At 55.6% G+C, this 22,575-nt stretch overlaps 1 protein-coding gene across 3 annotated transcripts in view; it reads left to right on the top strand.

Moving 5' to 3' along the window:
• Positions 1 to 1,016: 1,016 nt before the first annotated feature.
• The window catches only part of WSCD1 (WSC domain containing 1), a 44,922-nt gene continuing 23,363 nt past the window's right edge, over positions 1,017 to 22,575 (top strand). Inside the window, exons 1-4 of one of the 3 annotated variants that reach the window (XM_036269344.1) lie at positions 1,017 to 1,093; positions 11,406 to 12,108; positions 16,997 to 17,111; positions 18,593 to 18,777. In XM_036269344.1, coding sequence (XP_036125237.1) covers positions 11,682 to 12,108; positions 16,997 to 17,111; positions 18,593 to 18,777 — 727 coding nt within the window. In that variant the 5' untranslated portion in view covers positions 1,017 to 1,093; positions 11,406 to 11,681. Of the gene's footprint in view, positions 1,094 to 2,383; positions 2,430 to 2,648; positions 2,759 to 11,405; positions 12,109 to 16,996; positions 17,112 to 18,592; positions 18,778 to 22,575 lie in introns of those variants that run through there. The other 2 variants (XM_036269345.1, XM_036269343.1) reach the window with 2 other exon arrangements.

The following is a 22,575-nucleotide window of genomic DNA, read 5'->3' as shown; positions in this document are numbered from 1 at the left end:
CTGAATGCTGTCATGGCCCAAGCCCTTCTCAACTACTTTCTGGATGCTTTTATGCGCCTCCTTTCTCAGCATCTCTCCCCAGAGTCAACAGGTGCTCCTTCCAACCTGCCTCCCACTCAGGCAGTATGGTGCACCCCCGGAGGGCTTTGCAAAGCAGGTGCAGTATGGCTTTGGCCACAGAAATGGCACAGATGCCCTGTAGGCTTTTTTCTTCTTTCCTTGAGACAACTGTCCTCCCTTGTGGCAGCCACTTCACTTCTCAGCTACAATCCTCTACCCCAAACGGTAGCTGCAGGGCAGGGACAAGCCTCTCAGAGGACCTGGGCTTGAGTTCCCAATGGGGTTTTATTGTGAGCCTGAGGCCCATGAAGACACCTGAGCCCACTTGTGCATTTGAAGTGCGGCAATGGCACGGAAGGGCCAGGGCCAGCTTCACAGGCATGAGACCTGTGTGGGGCACGGGGCCCCCTGCTGGAAGGCTCCACACCTGCTTTAATGTTCTGCTCTTATCTCTTGAAATTCTTAATGATTCTTGAACAAGGGACTCAACGTTTTCATTTTGCTCTGGGCCTTGCCTAGCAGTTCCCAGAGAGGGCTTTGAAATTCAAATGCACTGTAAAGTGTGCAGTGGTCATTATTGCTGATAATAATAGCAATGCACACATCCACATTCTGCAAGGGATGTGTATGGGGCTCTTCTGCAAGCCAGGGATGCTGGGGCCGCACAGGACGTGTCTATGCCCTGTGCCCTTGCTAGTTCGGGGAGCTCCCCATGTTCACCATGAGGGAGCTGACCTCTAACCTTGGTGCTTGGCCTGACCAGCTGTGTGAACGTAAGCAAGTGCCTTTTCTCTCTGTGTACCATTTGACTGACCTACAGGAAAGCGGGGCTCCCACTGGTCCCCAGGTTAATCCTCTCCCTGCTGCCCAGCACCTGTTGAAAGGCTCCTCGGAGCCTTGCCACGCAGCTCTGCCCCTAGCGGGAGTCAGAGGCATGAAACTTGCTTTCAGGAAGACGGGGCTAGAGCCACGCCACGCTCCCACAGCCTCTGCGGTCCGCTGCCTCCTGGAGCACCTTCGCAGTCAGCCATGGGTGAGGACGTGGCCCACTGATGCCCTGGCAGGGCAGGGGTGGCACTGTGGCTTGGGGATTTCTGAGGAGCAGGGGTGGGTTGTGGAGGGGAAATCCTTAGGCTTAGGTCCAACCCTTACTTTAAAGGGGGGATTGTGTATATAGCAGTTTTGTTGTATACCTGTGTGCCTGTACCAGCACCTGTCCATCTCAGTGTGTGTATGTGTGTGGGGGAGTATATGCCTGCCTGTGGGCCATGCCCAGTATGACTCTGTGTAAGTGTCTGTTAGTGGACTCGTGTGTGGCACTGCTTCTGTGGATGGCTGTATCAAGGCAAGGGTCTGTCACTATGTTGGTGTGGAGCAGTGGGGCAGCTGGTGGCAGGGCCCTGAGTGTGTAGGCAAGGGGATAGTGTCAGTGTAGTTGTCGGTGGTAATGGTTCCCTGAACGACTATTTCAGACAGCATGTGTATATAAGGATGTGGGGGCGTCAGTGTCTAGCTCTGCATGGGACAGTGATCCAAGTGCATCTGTGGGATGGTATCACAGTGCTACAACTGTGTGGCAGTGTGTATATATGTGCCTGTCACAGTGTCCCAGGATGTTTCTGAGTGAGTGGGACAGAGCTCAGTGTGTGTGCGCGCGTGTTCGAGTCTGTGAAGCAGTGACTCAGAGTGTTTGCATCAGACAGTGTGCGTCTGTCCCTGTGTGTGTGCATCTGAGTGAGTGTGGCAATGTGCTCCCCTCTGTGGCAGTGCCCAGTGAGTGTCTAAGTGTGTCTGGGTGTGAGCGCCAATGCATTCTGCTGTTGTGTGTATTCCAGCGAGTGAGGCTGTGTGTGCATGTATGTGTGTATGTGTGAACAAGACTGGGGTGTCAGCGTCGTTGCTCGGCACGCGGCCGCGCAGTGGGCTGGGCTGGCGGGCCAGGGCAGGTTGTGGGCACCACTCCGCCAGCCACGACCCCTCCCACGGGCAGGCAGGAGGGCGGTGGCGCGGGCGCCTCTAGGACCCGGCGGCGGCCGGCCGCTGTCCCCAGGCCGCGCGAGTGAGCATGTGCAGAGCCGGTGCCCGCTCGCCCGCCGCCCGCCCGCCCGCTGCCCGCCGCCCGCCGCCCGCCGCCCGCTCGGCGCCCGCTGGCTCTGCCGCCGCAGCTCAGCCCAGACGTCCGCAGCCCCGAGGAGCCCAGCAGCGGCGCCCTGTGCCCGGGCTGCGTCAGGCCGCTCGCCGCGGATCCCCCGGGGGCGTGCGGGCACCAGGGGCGCTCGGTCCGGGCACTGCAGGGCTGCGGGCTCGCCGCCCCGGGGAGGCGGGCGCGTGGCCGCCAGCGCGGGCGCCCCGGCCGGCCGCGATCGCTGGTGAGTCCTGTCTCCATGCCCGGCCGGGACGCCCGCGCAGGCTGCAGCTGCAGGCTGCGGGCTGCAGGCTGCGGGCAGGGTTTTCCCTGGCCGGCCGGCGAACAAGTTTGTGCAGACGCGGCCGGGATCGCGGTGGGACTGCACCTGCTCTGGCTTCCGGGCGGGCTGGCGGGGGGCGCCTTTCGGGGGCGGGGAGTGTGAGTGTGCGCGCGGCGGGGAGCGCTCCGGCAAGACCGGGCTGGCGCGGGTGCGGAGGCAGTGGCTGCAGCCGATTCCCCCTCCTCGAGTACTACGAGACCGTTCGTTTCCCCGGATGAGCCACGGATCAGGTACCCGGGAGGGGGGCGAAGACACGATTTGGGGTGCGCACTGCCTCTCCTAGGAAAAGACGTTTACCCAGCAGCAGCTCCCTCTCGTTCAGCTACCAAGCCAGGCTTCCGGTCAGCGGAGGGTTTTCTCCAGCTCTTGGTGAACTTGAGCAGAGGCAGAGGCTAAAGCGAAATGTGTGTATTTTGTCCCGATATATCTACCCCAAGTATAGCTTTGCATCTTTGCGGGTGTGGACGGAAACTGACGACCGGTGGCCGCTCATTGCGTTTTTCTTTTATGCTGAGACGCCTTCGCGAGTACCCTGCCTCTGGGTAACCTGGGGGTTGTCTTTTCCCGAGCATCTGTACCCTCAGATAATGCCAGCTCCGGTGCTGGCTCCCCCCTGAGGAGGCGGGGGCAGAGAGGGAACCCCTGTGGCTTTGCTGCCCTGAACTGTGGGAAGGATGAGTGCAAGGGTTCCAGCCCCCACAACCCTGCCCTGCGATCCAGCTGCTGCCCAAACTCGCCGGGTCCCTAGCTGCTCCCAAGATGGACAGACTCGGAACTCCACTGTACTTTTCTAACAGCGTTAGATGCCATGGTCCTTCATGTCGTCCCTCTTGTCGCCAAGACAGTATGCTTCTGTTTCTGGAGGCACATAGATTGTCCCAGGTTGGGCCACCATGCCATGGTTCAGATCAGGAGATGGGGGCTTTTTCTTTTCTTCTCTGAATTGCCTAGGTTATTAAGTACAGAAAGTGAGGGCTGGCAGGGAGTGGAACAGAGGAGGCAGAAAGCTGGCTGGTCCTGCCCCGTCTGCCGCAGCCCCTGCCTGATGCTTGCAGGTGCTGGAGAGAGGGCTGGGGGAGATGTCTCTCAATTATGTTTCCCACTACCTCATACACTCCTAGCTTGGCCCTCAGATGTCTTGTGGAGAAGGTGCCCTGGTGGGTCCCCAGAGCCCAGAGGTTCTACAAGGAGGAGCAGCTGAGCTGTTTTGTGGGAGGATGTGTTGGTCTCCCAAGCACACTTGTTAAAGGAGCTCCTTGGTGGGCTGGGCAGCTGGGCTGGTGGGCTGAGCCTGGCAGCTGCATCTTCTCCAGGAGGGTCTGTCCCCTGGGTCCTCACCTGCTGCTGCATCCTCCTGTCCTCAGAAGGACCATTTCCACATGGAAGGAGTAGTGCCTTATTTGGGGGTTTTAGTGGGTGTTAGCCTCCTGTGGAGTGCTGTTCTGTGGCCTGCAGCATACCTGGCTGGAAGTGGAAAGAAGCCTGGATTAGGCAGAAGGCCAGATCCCCGTCCCTTCCCTCCTGTCTGCTTAACCAGGCAGAAGTGGATATTCTGGGCCACCAGTTGGTCGGCTGCTAAAGCCTGAGCCTCCAGCTGAGTCAGTTCCAGCCCAGCACTGGGGAGTAAGTGCCTTTCGGGCGGCACAGAACCTCCAGCCAGATGGAATCATGTCTGAGTAGGGCCCCCAGGGAATGGGGATGGGTGCTTTCCTTTGTAGCCGCTCCTGGCCTGTGCTCTCATCTGTCTCAGATCCCCATCAGTCTTGGTGAGACTGGATTCTCTGACTCTCCCTCTGGTGCTACACTGAGGTCAAGGCCAAGGACTTTGTGGCAGCTCAGTGTTGAAGCCTTCAGGGTCTTCACCTGTGAGATGTGCACACTGATCAAACCCACCAGCAGGGGCAGAGCTGGGCCGGATTGAGCGCACGTCCATGGCCTTGGACCAACTTCTCCTTGGTCCACACTGCTTCTTCTAATCTCTCCTCGTGGCTTTAATAATCCATACTGACACAATGCCGGCAAAATTATCGAAAATATGCAGCTTTTAGAGAATGTGGTTAGGGAGGAACTCTGCCTCCCAGTGTGGGTGTGAGAAGTGGAGGGAAGAATGGGCTAGATTGATATTGTAAGCTATGAAATGCAGTGCACCTATTGGTGGCTGTTAAGGTCTCTCCCCTCCACTCTGCTTCTCTTCTCTTACTGCTGGAAGCCAGAGGGTGGCTATCTTGGCATGAGGGGGCTAAGAGGGAGGGCCTGATGATAGGAATGCAAAAGTGTCTTGCTTCCCCGCCCATCTCATGAGTCCCTTGTCCCAGTGACTGCAGGCACAGCAGGCAGAGAGCCAGGGAGGGCCAGGCTGACTTTGGGTGGGTACTTCACTCACTTGCCCAGATTTGCGCAGGTTGCTCAATGGGATCTAGGCAGCTTGCAAGAGTGCACCACTGAGTAGGAGAAACATATGAACAAATGAACACAATAGGGTTCTATGAAAGAGGTGACCCAGAGAGAGCCCAGAAGAGGTTGTGATTGGCTGCTTCAAGAGAGGGCTGAGCTCCAGATCAACTGAGTGAAAAGGGAAAACACCAGCCCTCACAGTGGTATTCTGTCTTTCTTTGCAGCCCTGGCCCCTAGCACGGTGCCTGGAAGAACCTACATCTCTGGTGTTGAACAAATGAAGGCCATGTGATAGTAGAAGAAACCACAAACTTAGAATCAGAAAACATGGGTTCAGGCTAGCAATAGTATTTGTCTTTGCCCATTTTAACTGACCCTCTTTCTGCCTCAAATACTGCGTCTATACAATGGGGATGATAATGATTTTGACTTCACAAGTTTATGGGACAATCACTCATTTGTTTGTTGAGCTGTTCATTTGTTCAACGCGCTTGATAGGGTGTGGAACTACCTTGCAATTTCTAATGTGGTATAGAAGAATTTATTCTTATTTAGATGAACTTCAGCAGTAGGGTGGATGGAGGAGCCCCTCTCTTTTGCACTGAATGGAGTTTCGACCTTACCATTATATTTTATACCTTTTTAGCAACATTTCTTATTTTGGACCTTTCTTCTTAAGTTCAGAAGATCAAAGATTTGCCTCTTTAAAGTTAGGGACCCCAACCCACTCCCATTTCCCAGACCATGTCTCACCCAAGGCCTAGCAGACTTATATTTAATGGGTCCTTTTCTGTTTCTGTGTCTCCAAGACCCAGAGGAGTGGAACCCCAGGTTGAGGGTGGCATGGCCCTGAGCATTGGAAGGTGGCCAATGGGCACAGATTTTCTGGGTGCCTGTCCTGTGTTCCACTTGAAAGTGGGCAGAGGCCCTGACTATGTCTCCAAGGGGCTCACAGGCTGGGAGGAGAAGTAGGCAGAGTAGCAGTGAGTCTTGACTCCAGGTAGGATCAGGAGCAATTCACAGAGCATCCAAACTTGCTGTCTAGCGCTAGGGAGCACCTCTGTTCCAGGGATCAGGAGGGCATCACGGAAGAGGTGGTATTGGAGCTGATGCCACATTGATTTATGGCCACAGTGCATTTCAGAGCCATGGGACAGGGCACAGGCATCCACGGCCGATGGAAGAACCTATATGAGGGGGGCGCAGAGCACCTCATGCTGGCCAGGGCACACTGGTTGGGAGAGTGCATTCTGGAAGCAGTGGCGAAAGGAAGGGGTTGGGGGACCGAGCCAAGAAGGGCCACTGAATGCCAGGCTGAGGAGCTGACACTTGGCCCTGTGAGTCCTGCAAAGCTATAGCAGGCCGCAGCATTAGTTCTTGTGTTAGAAAGATCACTTTCTTAAGCTACTGGGGGTGGCCAACCTATTGGAGGTGGGTAGGGTGCAGATGACAGGCACTGAGCCCCAGAAGGGCAGAGGCAGGCTTTGGTATGGTAGGAAAAGATGGGGGGGGACTTTAATTCAGAATGCCGAGCCCAGCTGAAGGCTCCCTGGTGTGGTTTTGTGGGATCCTAAGACTGAGTCCCCCCTGGCTGCCAGGCATAGAGGCTGGGGCTCAGAGCACCCATCTCCCTGTCTGGAGAGCGACATGCTGGGCCCTGTTCCTTTGTCTTTAGGGCTCCCACTTCACTAAGCTCCTGGCTCTGAATCCCTCGGGGGTCACAGCCTCCTGTTGCTGTGGTCACAGTGGCTGAGATGCTTCTGGGTTGTTGGGAGTCATTCTCCCCTCACCTGCCCCTGCTTGTCCTCTCTGGCCGGGGGGTGGTGGGGAGGCAGAATGATGTGACTGAAACCCAGTGGCCGCTGGTCAAGCCTGGGCCAGGTGTGAGCTCCTCCAGCTCCAGGCCCCCTGGGACTGCCCCCTGTCCTGTCCTTCCCCCCCCCCCCCGCTGCTGCCACCCCTCACCTGCTCAGTTTCTCAGACCCCTAAACCTAGGAGAGGCAGGTGCCATCGGCCCAGTACCCTCTCCTTTATGTTCAGCATCTGCCTGGGACCCAGATAACAACAATGGAACAGAAGAGGGCTCAGGCTGTGCGATCCCCGCCTGAGCTAGCCTCTTGCTCCCTCCCTGAGACCCCCAGCAGCCCCTTTGTCCTGTTACTCTCCTCTCATTCCTGAGAGGGAACTCAGGGTCTCCGTCCCCAAGGCCCTGCCCTCCTCTGGGGTGACACTTGGACTCTAGAAGGCCGCTGGGCATGGCAGAGGGTGCCCAGCTCTATCCAGCCCGAAACTGCACTCAGCCCGGCACCCCTCCCACAGGCCTGAGCCTCAGGCAGGCTGGAGCCTCCCCACTGTCCCCCTGGGAAGCACGGCTTAGGGAAGAGTGGTGCAGACTTCTGGAAGGGGAGGCCGCGGGGACTGGCACCCTGGCTGCGTGGCAGTGTCTGGGGTTTGACCCGACGCCGCCATGTGCAGCACCATCTCCAGCAGCCTTGGCCTGACACTTTCACAAAGGTGCTGACGGAGGCACAGTCTACTCCTTTCGGGGATCAATCTTGCCGGTGCGAAGCCAGAGCTGGTGTGGGGAGAGAGCAGGGAGCTCAGCGGGCACGGGGTGGGCTCTGAGGCCGGCGGCCTGCGTCTGCGTGCGGGCCTGGTGTGTCTGACCTTGGGCAGTGCACTTCACCCAGCCGGCTGCACAGACCTCGGCTCTCAGCGAGCGTAGTCAGGCGTCTGCCTCGGTGGGATGTGTGGAGTGAACGAGACGGCGCAGGTACGGTGTCCAGCGCAGTCTAGCCCATGTATTAACACTGCAGGTGCTCAGTAAATGGCGTCGTGGAGAAATAAGGCAATTATGAATAGCTGTCTTGGCACAGGACCCCCTTCAAGTAAGAAGGGGATACTAGGCACACCCCAGGGCATGGGGGACTAAGAGGAGGTGAAGAAGGTAACTGATTTCCCCGTGACACGGCCACTGCGAGCCTCTGACTTTTCCTTGTTTGCCTCTTTGCATTCGTAACCCATGTTTGCCATGGTTAGTAGGCAATAGAAGTTTTACTCCCTGATTCAACCCCACAGCAATGCAATGTACCCCCATTTAACAGATGAGGAGCCTGAGGCTCTGCCCTAGGCGGTGATTTTCCCAAGGTGGATTTGCTTTCATGGAGAGACCCCCTGGTTTGGGGGCTCAGTGGGCACAGCTGATGGGCTCCCAGGCCCAGTGCATTCAGGCAGCGGCTAGATATCCCCCCGGTATTGGCGCGTTCTGCTGTAGGACTATCCTCGTAGCTGGCTGTGCGCCCTTTAAAGATGCTCCCACCACCCAGCCCTTCTTCAGGTCCAGTCACTCAACAGACAGCTGCCAACCCTGCGTGCTGGGATCTGGGGACGTGGCGATAAATCATGTGATCTGTACCCTAGAGGGCCTGCCAACCGGGAGGAGAGGTGGGCATGGCAGAGAGTGGGGGTGATTGGCAAAAATAATATTGGTGGAGAAGCGTGGCAGAAGTCCAGGGCAGGGGACAAGTTCCTGCATGCTTTGAACACGCAGGCCCCCCACGCAGGCCCCGCAGGTGTCCTGGGCTGGGAATTGGCTTTGTGATTTTAAAAGTTTGGAGTGGCAGCCTGCTTTATAGGAGGCCTGGGTCATGGAGCTCTGGCCTTAAAGTGGCTGACCCCTGCCTTCACACTCAGTTCCCACCTCCCCAGACCAGGGGCAGCCCCTCTGGGAAGGGGAGAGCCCCAGAGAGGTCTTTGGAAGGCCTTGGGGAACTTGGGTGTGATCAGTAGAATTCTAACTGTAGCCCTGACCATGCCCCTCCCACTGTACCCCACCCTGACTTGTAGCTCGTGTCCAAATCCTGTATATAAAATGTACATGGGATCCACCCACATCTTCAGAGTTCTGAACTGTGAACCCATTGCCCGCATTTCTGCTCTATCTTATCAGGCCCTTCCTTTCCATAGCAGGAGTCCTTCCTTCCCCCCTTTTATTTGAATTTTATAGGATTTTTTTGCTGATAGAATCCTCGTCTTGTAACCAGAAGTCTTTTGTGGGCAGACCTGGAAACGCCTCCTCACGGAGTTACAGCAGAGAAAAGATCACGTAAACCTCAGGCACCTCGTCCGCTCCCAGGGTCTGAAAGGCCTCCCGGTGGAGCTGCCTTCTGCAAGCGAGCTCATGCATGGCTCCACGTCCTCTGCTTCTCAGGCCACGCTCCCCGGCTCTGGATAAACGCAGCTCGAGGTTGCCTTGCCGTAAAACCCCACGCGAGCAGGTTTCTGATACCAGGATCTGCCTGTCAATTTACCTTATCATTCATGTCAATAAATAGATTGAGAACCGAAGATCTCTGAGCATCTGTACTGCCAGGCTTCATGCTGGAGGCCAGAGTTACCAACATGAATAGGGTGTGACCTCTAGCCTGAGTCAGTCACAGCCCTGCCAGGATGACTGACAAGCAGGTGGATATAAAATCATCCCAGGATGTGAGTACTGGGGTAGGGGTCAGCCGTGGGCTGTGGGAATACTGAGGAATGTATCCCAGTGGCTGGGTGGTGGTCAGGGAAAGCTGCTCGTAGGAAGTAACACCTGCGCTGAGGCTTGGAGGCGGCACAGAGATTCATTAGATAAAGAAGGAGGGAAAGACCTAAAAGGCGGTGTGTACAAAGGCACCAAGACAGAGATGCTGCGGTGGTCGTGCTGGACCATGGTGTGTGTGTCGGTGTGTGTGTCTGTGTGCACACACGTGCATGGCTGCATGATGGGGAGGCCGAAGGAAAGGGCCTGGTAAGAGATGAGCTAGAGGGGTTGGATCATGGAGGGGCCTTGCGTGTTGTGCTAAGGAGCTTGGAGTTTATCCCCAAAGCCACGGAGAGCTATTGAAAGGAGTTTTAAGCAGGGGAGTGCTGTGATCAGATTTGCGTGTTAGGAAGATCACCCTGGCAGCCCTGTGGAGGATGGATCGGAGGGGCCAGAGCTGGAGACAGGGAGATCAGTCAGGATTTCTTGGGATTTTCTCTGTGGTTTTACAAATCTGATGAGGCTGGCTGGGGTGGGCCTGGCACACACCAGCCAAGAGAGAAAATAAAAGTCTGAAATGGCTTCCTGACTCAGAGTTTAATTCCACCTTCACTGGCTGATTACGCAGCCTGCCACCCCCGCTCCAGCCTGCTGGGCCAGCTGCCCTGTATTCCCAGATCCCTGCCCTCCCCAGAGGCCTCAGAACCTGGCAGCTATCAGCGCTCGACTAGAAAGGGTCGTGCTGGTCCGGGCGCCTCTGAATCCTCACCCCTGGAATGCCAGGCCACAGAGCCCAAACATTGTCTTTCCCCTCACACCCGGCCGGCTGTTCCCAGGGCACAGAGCAGCCATTGAGGGGCTGCCCGGGTCTGGCGGGGCTCCCAGGCCATGTTAGTTACGGGCAGCGGCTTGGTCACGCTTCTCGGAGCCTTTCTTCTTGGGACAAGCCTGTCCTTGTGCTGTGGGCCTTCCTCATGCTGCAGCCCAGCTCCAGGCAGCTGCAGACCCCTGTCAGTCCCTGACAGCACACCTCAGAGGCCGCCCCAGGGGGGACAAAGCTCAGTGTGAGAGCCGAGTGCTGGGGAGAGGAGAGTCCCTGGAAGGCTGCTCTGAGAGCCCTTCCCCCTTCTGTACATCAGGTGCCCAGCCCCGCGCCCCCTCGCAGGCGCAGGGCCTTGGGCTGTCCTGTCCCTTTGGCCTGTAGCCTTCAGGAAGCCCGGATGACGGCAAGTTCTCTCCCTCCCCCTACCCACTCCGGTGTTAAAAACTGACCAGTCTCTGCGGAGCAGTTTCCAAAACCCAGCCTGCAGTCGCAGTGTGCCCCTGGGGGTTGGCAGATTGCACCCTTGTATTGAGCACCTGCTGTATACTGAAGCTGTGGACCAGGTGCACTTACATGTGGCGGGGTCTCGTTGTGGGCGGGGTCTCGTTGTGGGCGGGTCTCGTTGTGGGCGGGGCCTCGCGGTGGGCGGGCTTCGTTGTGGGCGGGGCTCTGTGCAGTTCAGCGCAGGGCCTCTGAGTACAGACCCGGGATCCTCTGGGGAAAGTTTCTTGGCCTTTTGTCCCAGTTTCTTAGTCTGTAGTGTGGGGTTGCAGTAACCCCCTCACTGGACTGGTGGGAGGAATAAGTGAGATCATACATGAAGCGTTTACCCGAGTGTCTGACACCTCTCCCTCTTCCATGTCGCTGTCCATACTGCGTCCTCACTACTGCTCGGGACAGTGTTGTTCCCATTTTACAGGTGAGGAAGCTGAGGCCCAGGAAGTTAAGTAACTTGCTCCATGTCACACTGCTGGCCAGTGGCAGAGCTGAGGTTTGAACCCAGCTCTCTGTCCAGTGCTCCTCAACACGGCCAGCCCCTTTGGTAAAAACAGTCAGCAGTGAGGGGCTCCTGACCTTGGGGAAGTGGGAGTGGTGGGCCCTCCTGTTTCATTGAAGTGCGTTTTCTCTGCTTTTCCAGGTTTCTGAGCCGGAAGAGGAGGGTCGGCAGAGCTCAGGGATGGCGAAGGTCGTGACTCTGAGGGAGAAGCTGCAGCCACAGCCCCAGGGGCCGGGGAGAAGCGACGGTGCCGTCTGAGCACCTGCTGGAGACGGGGCAGGAGGAACGGTAACCCCGGGAGAGCACAGGCTGGCTCCAGAATGTGGAGATGACGCCTCCGGGGGCCCAGGCCTCCCTCCCACCCGGGTGCTAGGAGCCGTGCCCAGGTTCCAGCCAGGAGCCCTGCCGCCCAGGGGCATGGCCAAACCTTTCTTCCGACTCCAGAAGTTTCTCCGCCGGACGCAGTTCCTGCTGTTCTTCCTCACGGCCGCCTACTTGATGACCGGCAGCCTGCTGCTGCTGCAGCGGGCCCGAGTGGCCCTGCCACAGGGTCCTCGGGCACCAGGCTCCCTGCAGGCCTTACCCGTGGCCGCCATGGCGCTGGGCGTGGGCCTGCTGGATAGCAGAGCCCTGCAGGACCCCCGTGTCAGCCCAGAGCTGCTGCTCGGCGTGGACATGCTGCAGAGCCCCCTGGCCCGGCCCCGGCCTGGCCCCCGCTGGCTCCGGAGCCGCAACTCTGAGCTGCGCCAGCTGCGGCGCCGCTGGTTCCACCACTTCATGGGTGACCCCCGGGGGCTGCCCGCCCTGGGCCCTGAGGCCCCCAGGCCAGCGGCCAGCAGCCGAGGTAGGTGCCCAGCCCTGGTTCCCCTGGCATGTTTGGGAACTGCTCTCAGGAGCCTGCTCAGGGTCACGGGATCCTTTCTCTGGCCCTTGAGTAGCCTGAGAAGTAGGCTCTGCAGGCCCATGGCCTCCACAAGTCGTGCCTCCTTTCCTGCTCTGCACCACGCGGGAAGGGCCGGTGATGTGACGCCTTTAGGAGTTTTGCTCACTCAGCAGCTGGACTTCCACATGGCCACGGTCTGGAGGTGTGAGCCGGTTACTTCGAGCTCAGGCTTTGGGTTCAGACAGTCCTCATCTTGAATCTTGGTTTAGTCACAAACTTGTTGGGTAACCTTGAGCATGTGGTTGAAGTTCTCTAGGTCCCTCTGGAATGGAGATAGAGATCCCTACCCGTGGGTTAGTGTAAGGATTAAATGTGAACCTGTAGCGCAGGGGTTCTCAAGGTGGGGTCCCAGACCAGCAGCTTCAGCATCCCCGGGGAGCTGGTTCCAAGTACAGAGTCAGGGTCTCCCAGACTCGCTTAGCCCTGAACCGTGGGGCAGGAGCCGCAGACCGGGCAGTCACGCTCTCCCGGGGTTTCTGAAGTATGCCTCCGCTGAGGGCCCTGGGCTGGAGGACCTTGTGTATTGTTTGGCATTCAGTAACTGGCAGCTATTATTATTTAATAAAAATAGCGAACTCATATGGCATTTACTATGTTCCTGTAAATGTGCTGTTTACTGGTACTGTGATTAGATTCCAATATTACAGATGAAGAAACTGAGTCACAAAGACATTAATTCCCAAGGGCATTCTCTTAGTTTGCATTCCTAGAAGCAAACCCTGAAACCAAAATTCCAATGCACGTGGTATGTTTGGGATGTGATCCCAGGAACACTGTTAGGGAGCAAGAAGAGAAGACAGCCAATACAAGGTGTGTTCTGGAGCAGGTGGGGACTCAGGAGAGGGTAGAGCATGCATCTCAGGGTGCAGCGTGGAAGCAGTGAGGCCTGGGGGACATGGGCGGGCACTGATCAGACCCACCACAGTCACACTGCTGAGACTCCAACATGGGGACAGCCTGGCTTCACGTTGGGGCTCTGCCCTAAGTTATACAGTCTCTGTGTGGGGCCCAGTAATGGAGCCTACATGTGATGAAAACCCAGAAAATGTCACAGCTGTTGTGGGGTGGTGACAGCTCAATCAGCATCTCGGCGTCCCTGTCATCCACCCCAATTGTTCCTGTATCCTCAGTCACAGGGGGCATTTCTCTCTTAACTATAGAAAGTGTGGCTGGAGAATAGAGCCAGATATAGAAAGATATGAGGCGAGAAGGTTATCGGCCCGGGTCAGGGAGGGCTGTGAGGGCCAGACCTGGGAATATGACTTTATTCTGAGGACAGTGAGAAGGTTTCAGGGAAGAGAAAGGCACTCAAGCTTCCCTCACCTTAGAAGGGTGACCCTAGTGGCTCAGTAAAAGTAGACTGGAGGACTGTGCATTGTCGTCTGCATGGAAGGAAGTTTCTTCTAAAATCTTCTAGGTCAAAACCCTCACTGTGGGGTTCCTCAGCAAGGCTTTCATGGGAGAAATGAGGGAGAAGTGAGGAACTGATTCTGTAGCTCATTTTATGCAGGTATGATTTCTGTAAACTCTCCTCAACATACTCAGAAACTGGGTCCCTATGCAGGTTGCACCAGTGCGACTTATTTAGACTAAAGTGTAAATGATTGACAAGGTCAACATGGATTTTTTGAGAGAAAGCCATAGACGGAGCACAAGTTTTGAGAACAGTCCTGAGTTCCTGTCTTGGCATTGCCAGTTCTGGGCTCTGTGACCATGGCTAAATGAGCCGCAATTCCTGTCTTTATTGTTGTCAGTCTACATGAATTGAGGACTCATGCCTGGGTCTCCACATATGCTATTCACCATGCACTTCAGGATCTCGGTCTGGTGACAGAATCAGATATGCACCCAAATGATTGAGCATAATTGAGGCATTGTGCAAAGGGCTTTGGGCTTACTAGAGGTGACTAGTTCTTTATAACCTGACTTCAGGGTGACGGGCCAGCAGAGGGGAGGGCTCAGGGTGACCTAGTTATAGCCCTGGGTGTACAGTATGTCCAGAAGAACCAGTGGGTACCCCTTTAAGTCATCTTCGGTGACTTACAAAAGTGAAAGAAGGGCTCCAGTGAAGGCTGAAGGAATGTGGTTGGGTCACCATTACACACCAGTGTGGCCTCATTGGTTCTTAAATATTGGAACGGTGACTACCCCGTGCCCCTGGGGTGCTTTGCACACTCTGGCTGCCCTCCCCCGTGACCCTCAAACCTCCTCACGAGTGAGGCCTAGTGCCTGGTACAGCAGGAACTTCAGGGTCCAGTGCTAGTGTTGAATGGTGGCAATTCTGAATGGTCAGTAACCCCGCGTAGGTTAAGGTTTTTACTATCCCCCGAGATTTCAGGAAGACTTTGTACTCTGGGTGAGGCGGTGGTGTCACATGGCTGGAAATCTTCAGAGAAAGAGGGGAGAGGCAGGGCCCTGGCCTGAAAATGCTCTGGGAGCCCCCTTTCCCTCTGGGGGCCCTGGGGGCCCTGCACAGCCAGGCAGGCCTCGTGGGTGGAGAGTCGTCCACAGTCCAGCCCTCGGGACAGCTGCTGGGGCTGCAGACAAAGAGGGCATCTCTTTGAGGCGCGGGCAGCCTGCCATCCCCCTGAAAAGGGATCCTGCCAGCCGAGGAAGCTGCAGGAGGCTCCATCAATCACTGAGCATTTCATTATACCTTGGACAACATCCATAATGGAATAAAATGTCAGTAAGTTTACTAGGGGAAAAATAGTAACTTCTCCATAGCCAGTTTGTTTTTTATTGATAGTAATTTCCGAAGACATTCCAATATCTCCAAAGCCATCATTAATAGCCTCACAGCATGTCCATTTTGATGTGCAAATGAACAGATGTGGGATCGCAGACAATAATGCATCGCCTCAGTTTCAGCCGAAAGTAATAAATCCGCCTCGGAATGTGTCCCAGCGCATCTCTCGGAAGTCCTTTCTGTACTTTCTCGCCTCGAAAAGCCACGCATTATTTTTCCAGAAGAAAGGGCTCACCTCCTCCTCACAAGCAGGGAGGTGGGCCATCTGTGTCTCAGGCCCCTGCTACAAACCGAGCCAGGGCCGAGCAGGCGTGGACTTCCCCTTCGGACTGGTCATTCCCAACAGAGGGGCAGCTGCAGACTGGCCGGCCACTCCTTGTGTTCCAAAGAACCTGCGCCTGACTGCGTGGAACCATTTGTGTCTCTCTTTTACGAATGTGTTCATTATTCAGCCGATATTTACTGATCCGTCATTACACCAGGTCCCAGGTTAGAGTGTTGGATCAGAATGCTAATAGCTGTTATTTATCCGAACATCTGTTAATGGCCAGGCATTGTTCGGTGTAGCTGTACATCTGTTATCTCATTTAATTCTGAGCCGCCTTATGTGTACATGGCACAATCATCATTTTAATGATGAAGAATTTGAGTTTCGGGGAAGTCAAGTAATTTTTAAATGTTTATTGTTAATAATGATATATTAGCAATAGAAGCAGTCACGGCTGAGCCCGCCCGACAAGCCACGCCTTGCATTAGACACTTTCTGTGTGTCGTGGAATTCTCACCACCGCCCCATGAATTCCATGGGGGCATAGCCCCATTTCACAGGTGGGAAAGCTGAGGCTCAGCGAGAGGCAGCTGCACATGCCAGGTCGTACAAGCAGATAACGGTGGAGGCTGGATTTGAACCTAAGTCTGCCCATTCCCCAAACCTATTTCCCCCTCCCCCGGAAACATGTATGTGCCCTTCTCAGTCTTCAGGGGTCTGGAGCCCGGGCACCTTTACAACCTTTAGGTTAATTTCTCACCAACAGTGATAAATGTTTAACAACCCCTGAGCTTTTGGATGTTTAATTGAAAGCTGTAATAGAATTGCTTCTTTGCTGAGCAGCACATGAGAAATTTCTGAAATATGAGTTTCCTTTTACGAAGCAGGCAGGCTAAGGAGAGAAGTTAATTCTCGCTGACCTGGGTGAAATCTTTCTGCAGTGGTCCATTCTGGTCTCGGTGGTCCTGAGACTTTACATGAAGAAAGAGGAAAGCTTCTAGGGCCTGGGGGTCTGGGAGTCCTGAGTGCAGGGGTGCAGCGTGTGCCGATGGATGGACGCTGGGTGTGGCCACGTGTGCACTGATGACTCTCCAGGGGCTCATTCCTGGAAGGAGGCAAGATGCCGCCCTCTCTTGGGCCAGCACTGCTGCTGCCCTGTGGGTCATGTCCTCCCTCCAGGGACATGCCAGAAAGGGCTGGACTGGCGAGGACCCAACAGTCCCTTGGTCCTGTTGAGTCCCCCATGGGGCAGCTCTCTTACACACTAATCGACTGTTTACACACCTCCAGTGATGGGGTCTTGCTCTCTCCTGGGACGGCAGATTTTTTTCCTTGAAATAGCTTTATCTATTTGCAAGGTGTTGTTGATATTATCTAAAATCAGAGTTTCTAATATCCTCCAGATTACAAGGAGGTGACAGCAGCTGCCCATCGGGGACATTTGTGGAGGGAGAGAGGCCTCCCCGAGCCTAGGAAGGGTAGGGGTGGGCAAGAGGGGACCCAGGGGAGGTGCTTGACTTGCTGAGTTGTGGGAGAAGAAGGTGGTGTTCAGACTGACAGCAGGGTCCTGGCCGGGTGTCTAGGGAGACAGTGGGCCACTAACCAAGAGGAGGGGCAGGAAGGGAACAGGGTGGAAGTGTCCCGAAACACTGCAGGGAAGGCTGGACCAGCCTCATCCCTTGGGCTTCTCGGACAGGTCCCCTGGGCCAGGGAGGGCTGGAGGTGGCCTTGGCATTGCAGGGCCTGAGTCCTCTGTGCTTCTCTGCCTGCAGGCACCTATGTGGGCTGCTTCAGTGACGATGGCCAGGAGAGGACTCTGAAGGGCACTGTGTTTTTTGACTTGAGAAAGATGACCGTCTCCCACTGCCAGGACGCCTGCGCTGAGCGGTAAGTGTGGGCCCAGACCCTCGACTCCACCGGAAGGAAGGTCGGGAGACGTTCCCCGGAAGGAGGGGGTGCCCTGTTGGCTGTCAGAGCGTGACAATGAGAGCTCGGTTGATCGGATCCCAGGCCCGAAGAAAGACAGTTTCCTGATGAGGAGGTTGTGAAAGAGCCCCGGGCTGGTGTTAGGAGACCAGGTTCAGTCCAGCTGTGCCAGGGTCTCATCCTGTGACTCAGCTCTTCGTCCCCTTCCTCTCCTGGGCCTCAGTTTACTTGTCTGTTTAAAACAGAATAAAGGGGTTTAACCCATATTCCTCTGAAGACCTTTCTAGTTCCGTCAGAAGAGTCGGTGTCTCAGAGAAGATTTGATCTTTCTGCTACTCCCAGCTCACCCAGTATCGCCGGACTCTAGTCGTGTGCCAGGGAACGGTCCCCACCGTCAAGGCTCTCGCAGTTCACTGTGTGTGTGCGCGCGTGCGGGGGGCTCTTGATTTATTTCAACCCCATTCGATTCTTTCATGTTTGTTGTGTCATAAATCCTCACCGTCTTCTGCTAGGTAACAACTAATGATGCCCATTTTATAGGTGGAGAGACAGGCCAGAGAAGGGAAGGACAGGGCCCCTGTCACGTGTGTTCTCCAGTCCAGACAAAGCGAAAAGCGAGACTGACACATCTTGTTTTATCCTCCTGACAGTCAAGGAAACAGGCTGAGGTGGTAAGGGACAGTCAGGGTCACACAGCCGGCAAAGTGTCGAACGAGGGTTAGGAGCTTGTGTTTGGGTTTTCAGTGTATTGTGACCATTTTTCACGGTTAAAATCCTGTGTGATATGATGCTGGTTCCATTCGCTGTGTTTCTGTACCTGCAGCGTCACAGCGGGGGAGAGGCGGGTCAGAGCGTCCTTGGGGGAGGGGTCTTGCAGCAGGGCCTGTTTGCAACACGTGGAGGCGATTTGGACAGGTGTGTCCTGGAGCCTGCTTATGGCTGGTGCACGAGAGCAAACAGCTGAATTTTTAGAAATGTTGTAAGCCTGTTACTAAACCATTGCTAGCTTGAAATCATCTACAGAAATTAGCAAAAGCCACCAATTAGGGCTCCTTCCCTCCCATCCGGAGAGCGAGTTTCCAGCACACCACTGCGTGGCTCCGTCGCAGCCTGTTACCATGGCTAGCACCTTAGGGGACCACGCTCAGGCCTGACGAGAGGAACCAATGGGGCTGATTCAATGAGCTTGTCACAAAGGAAAGACTGTTCCCGAAACCTAGGCAGGCGACCCCTTCAGTCTGGCTGAGCCTGAGCCCTGAGGCCACCCACATGCTGATGGCCGTGGCCCCTGCCTCCTCACCCAGACCTAACCCCAGCGTCAAGCCCAGCGCTCAGCCTGGCCCCAGACCAGCTGTCCCCTGATCCGGACCTGAGTGCTGGGAGGACCTGGGCTGTAGGTCTGGGCCCAGGGCAGCTTACCCCAGGCCCTCCTTTCCCTGCAGGTCCTACGTCTACGCTGGCTTGGAGGCCGGGGCGGAGTGCTACTGCGGGAACCGGCTCCCGGCAACCAGCGTGGGGCCCGAGGAGTGTAAACAGGAGTGCAAGGGCGAGAAGGGCTCCGTGTGCGGGGGCCTCGGCCGGCTCTCCGTGTACCGCGTGGAAGAGCTACAGCCGAGCTCCAGGAAGCGTGAGTGTGCCAGCCTCCCCTGAACCCTGCCTGTCCCTGCTCTCGGCTGTCCCCGCCTGCAGCCCCTAGTCCCAGTCACTGGAAACAGAAACCCTGCCCTCCCTGCCTCATCAGCCCCCGGACAGACTCGTCGCAGTGGGAGGGGGTTAGAGCATGCCCACGGCTGCTGGAGTTCAAGACGGAGCCACATCTTTCTTTGTTCCCTGAAGGAGAGAGAGACTGACCAAGAGGCCTGGGGCCTAGGCCTCGGTACGTCTCAAACATGCTGTGTGGCCTCGGGCAGCTCACTTTCCGTCTCTGGGTTCCAGCCTATTTTGTAAACTGCAGAGGCAGACTTAGGTTTCTAGCATTGGGGTAGACCAGATAATCTGAAAAGTTTCCTAGCTATCAAACACCTAGAACTCATGGATAGCGTTGAATAAAGACTATTTTACATGCATAACCAAACTCGCAAGAAAGTAAAGGAACCGCTCACTTAAGGAATGCAGGGGGGACTCAAAATCATAGCCGTGAGCGTCGGAGAGGAGGCTGTGCAGCCCAGGCCTGTGCAGAGAGCCGCTGCTGGCCTTGGCCACAGGCTGAGCTCCCGGTGTCTGTGCAGGACGGGGAAGGAGGCGTGAGCTGGTCAGGATAGGGATTAGAGGGAAACCTCTGCATAAAGGTGGGGTTCAGTTTCACTGACATATAAATCAATGAAACTTAGGTGTTTTGTTTTGTTTTTAAATATCACCTACTAGTTCAGGGAGATAGAAAAAAAAACTTGGTTTGACATGATCTTCAGGGGGAAAAAAAAAAACCTTCCTAAGAATTTGTAATTGCAGGTGTGCACTTGTACGAGTTTTGAGGTTCAAGTTTATACAGTCTGCCTGGTCCCGAAAGCTCCCTCGTAAAACTTGGCCCTGGACCACCTGGAGGTCTGGCGAGGCAAACGCAAACCCCGCAAGGGCTGTGCCGCCAGCCCAGGTGTACACAGTTCCCGTAGCCAACCCAGGTGTACACAGTTCCCGTAGCCAGCCCAGGTGTACACAGTTCCCGTAGCCAACCCAGGTGTACACAGTTCCCGTAGCCAACCCAGGTGTACACAGTTCCCGTAGCCAGCCCAGGTGTACACAGTTCCCGTAGCCAACCCAGGTGTACACAGTTCCCGTAGACACACCCAGGTGTACACAGTTCCCGTAGCCAGCCCAGGTGTACACAGTTCCCGTAGACACACCCAGGTGTACACAGTTCCCGTAGCCAGCCCAGGTGTACACAGTTCCCGTAGACACACCCAGGTGTACACAGTTCCCGTAGCCAGCCCAGGTGTACACAGTTCCCGTAGCCAACCCAGGTGTACACAGTTCCCGTAGACACACCCAGGTGTACACAGTTCCCGTAGCCAACCCAGGTGTACACAGTTCCCGTAGACACACCCAGGTGTACACAGTTCCCGTAGCCAACCCAGGTGTACACAGTTCCCGTAGACACACCCAGGTGTACACAGTTCCCGTAGACACACTCACTGAAGACGAGCTTACAATTTAAGGACAGAACTCAGGAGGAAATCATCAGACGGCAAAACTGACCCCCCAAGAAGTTCAATGGAAAGTGTTTTCAAATAGAGATGACAACTGAGGGCCCCGGTTAGATGCGTCTGAAACTCAGTTTTGTTCTGATTGGAAGATGATGAGCCACAGGTCCACTTAATCTAATTATAAAAGGCTCCTTTAGCCCAGCCCATGTGGCTCAATGGATGAGCATCAGCCCATGCACCAAGAGGTCGCCAGTTTGATTCCCGGTCAGGGCACATGTCCGGGTTGTGGGCCAAATCTGCAGTGGGGGGCATGCAGGAGGCAGCCAGTCGATGTTCTCTCTCATTGATGTTTCTCTCTCTCCCTCTCCCTTCCTCTCTCTCTAATATCAATAATGGAAAAAATAAATTAAAAAAAAAAAAAAAAGACTCCTTTATAAAATAAATATGGTTGAGCACATTTGCTCATCTGGGGGGCCATTCTTTTCATAATTGGGAGGGCCGGGCTGGGAAGAAGTCAGCATGGGAGACCGCCCCCCACCACTGGTAAGGGTGCGGCAGTAGGTGACCGAGGTACAGCCCAGTGTCCAGGCACATGGACTTGTGAACACAACCACGTCTGGCCGTGACCCTGGCAACGACTCCAGGATGGCGAATGGGTTAGTTCAAGAACAGGGCAGAGCTCGGGAAGAGGGGTTAGGTCAGGAGCTGGGACTGCAGAGGGGTGTCCGGGAGAGCTCTCCCAGCAATGGATGTTTGCCACGCAGTCCAGAGGCCTGGCTGCGAGAACCGTGGTGACTACCTGTGGGGTCAGAGTGACAGGGAGAGTGGCTTAGTGCTCAGGGCCAGCCAACTAAGACCGCTTACATGCTTACAGCCAGATAGGATAGATCTGGGCACAAGGGCTCCAGATGGGGGAACAGGGACAAGGGTTGTAACCCTGGCAACACATTCTTTATGGATTCACTAATGAGCCCATTAACTCAGCAGGTAGTGATTGACACCTACTCTGTGCCAGACCCTGTCCTGGCACAGAGGTTGCTGTGGTGCATGAATCTATCAAGTTCTGCTCTGTCACCTGGGCTTCCTGAGGGCCATAGTGTTCCAGACTGGCTTCTTGGGTCTCTGATTTCCCTGGGTTCCAACAGTAGCCCCTGATCCCTCTCATCTGCCCACCAGCGGGACCAGGTCTATCTGTGGGCTCCGGCTGCCCCTCCTGCCTGCTCAGCCACTGAGTCTTGGAGACATTGCTTTGCTTCAGGTTGCCCATTGGTTAAGGGTGAGATGGCCCAGTTATTCAAGGCAGCCTCAGATCTTGAGCTGGCTGGACCCGATGCCAAGGTTAATGTTGAAAGCAGTGTGCTCGCTGCCCTTGTGGGCAAGCTAGGAGCCCAAGTGGTTGACCTTTGCCTGCCCACTCCCTTCTCAAGGAGATGAGCTGGCAGGGTCTCTGCAAAGAGGTGGCCGGGTGGCCACCCATGTTAAATTCAGCTTGTCTCTAGCAAGGAGCAGTCACAAGGAGTCAGAGCAATGAATGTGCTCCCTGGACTGGGATCAGAGGTAGGGGCAGAAGTCATCAATGACTTCATCTTGAAGGTGTCCTTCTGCCCTAAGTGGCCCTGGGGCTGTCACTCAGGAAGCAAGGGAGGAGGGTGTGGATAGACTGCAGTAGATGACAGACAGCCTCTTCCCCGCCAGTCACTCAGTGACCCCCAGAGGCAGCTGATGCTGCCACCCCAGCAGCCCTGGCAATGGCAGTGTGTGCTGTGCCCTCACGTGCCCTGTTGTATGTGGTTCCCTCACCTTCCCAGCCCTTACTGGGCGCCTGCTGTGTCTGAGTCAGGGCTGGGTGTGGGGAGCACAGGGGCAGCCCAGATGCAGCCGTCCCTGGGGCTCTGTTTTTTATTATTTTGTTCAGATAGAGTGGGAGGGAGAGAGAGAGAGAGAAACATCGACGTGAAAGGGACACATCGAGTGGTTACCACCCACTCAACCCAACCAGGGCCGGGGACAAACTGCAACCAAAGTACGTGCCCTTAGTGGGGACTGAACCCAGGTTTCTCTGGTCCACGGGTCGACGCTCTAACCGCTGAGCCAAAGCGGCCAGAGCTCTGGGGTTTTTTGTTTGTTTGTTTTTTGTTTTCTTTTATAAATATTTATTTATTGAGTGATTGATTTTAGAGAGAGAGGAAAGGAGAAGGAGAGAGAGAAGCATCGATGAGAGAGAACATGGATTGGCTGCCTCGTGCTTGCCCCCCACTGGGGATCAGGCCCCAAACCTGGCATGT

Source organism: Molossus molossus, unplaced genomic scaffold (genome assembly GCF_014108415.1).
Source record: "Molossus molossus isolate mMolMol1 unplaced genomic scaffold, mMolMol1.p scaffold_m16_p_19, whole genome shotgun sequence".
Taxonomy (NCBI): domain Eukaryota; kingdom Metazoa; phylum Chordata; class Mammalia; order Chiroptera; family Molossidae; genus Molossus; species Molossus molossus.
The sequence above is the reverse complement of the archived record's forward strand: the minus strand, read 5'-3'. Positions and strand labels throughout refer to the sequence as shown.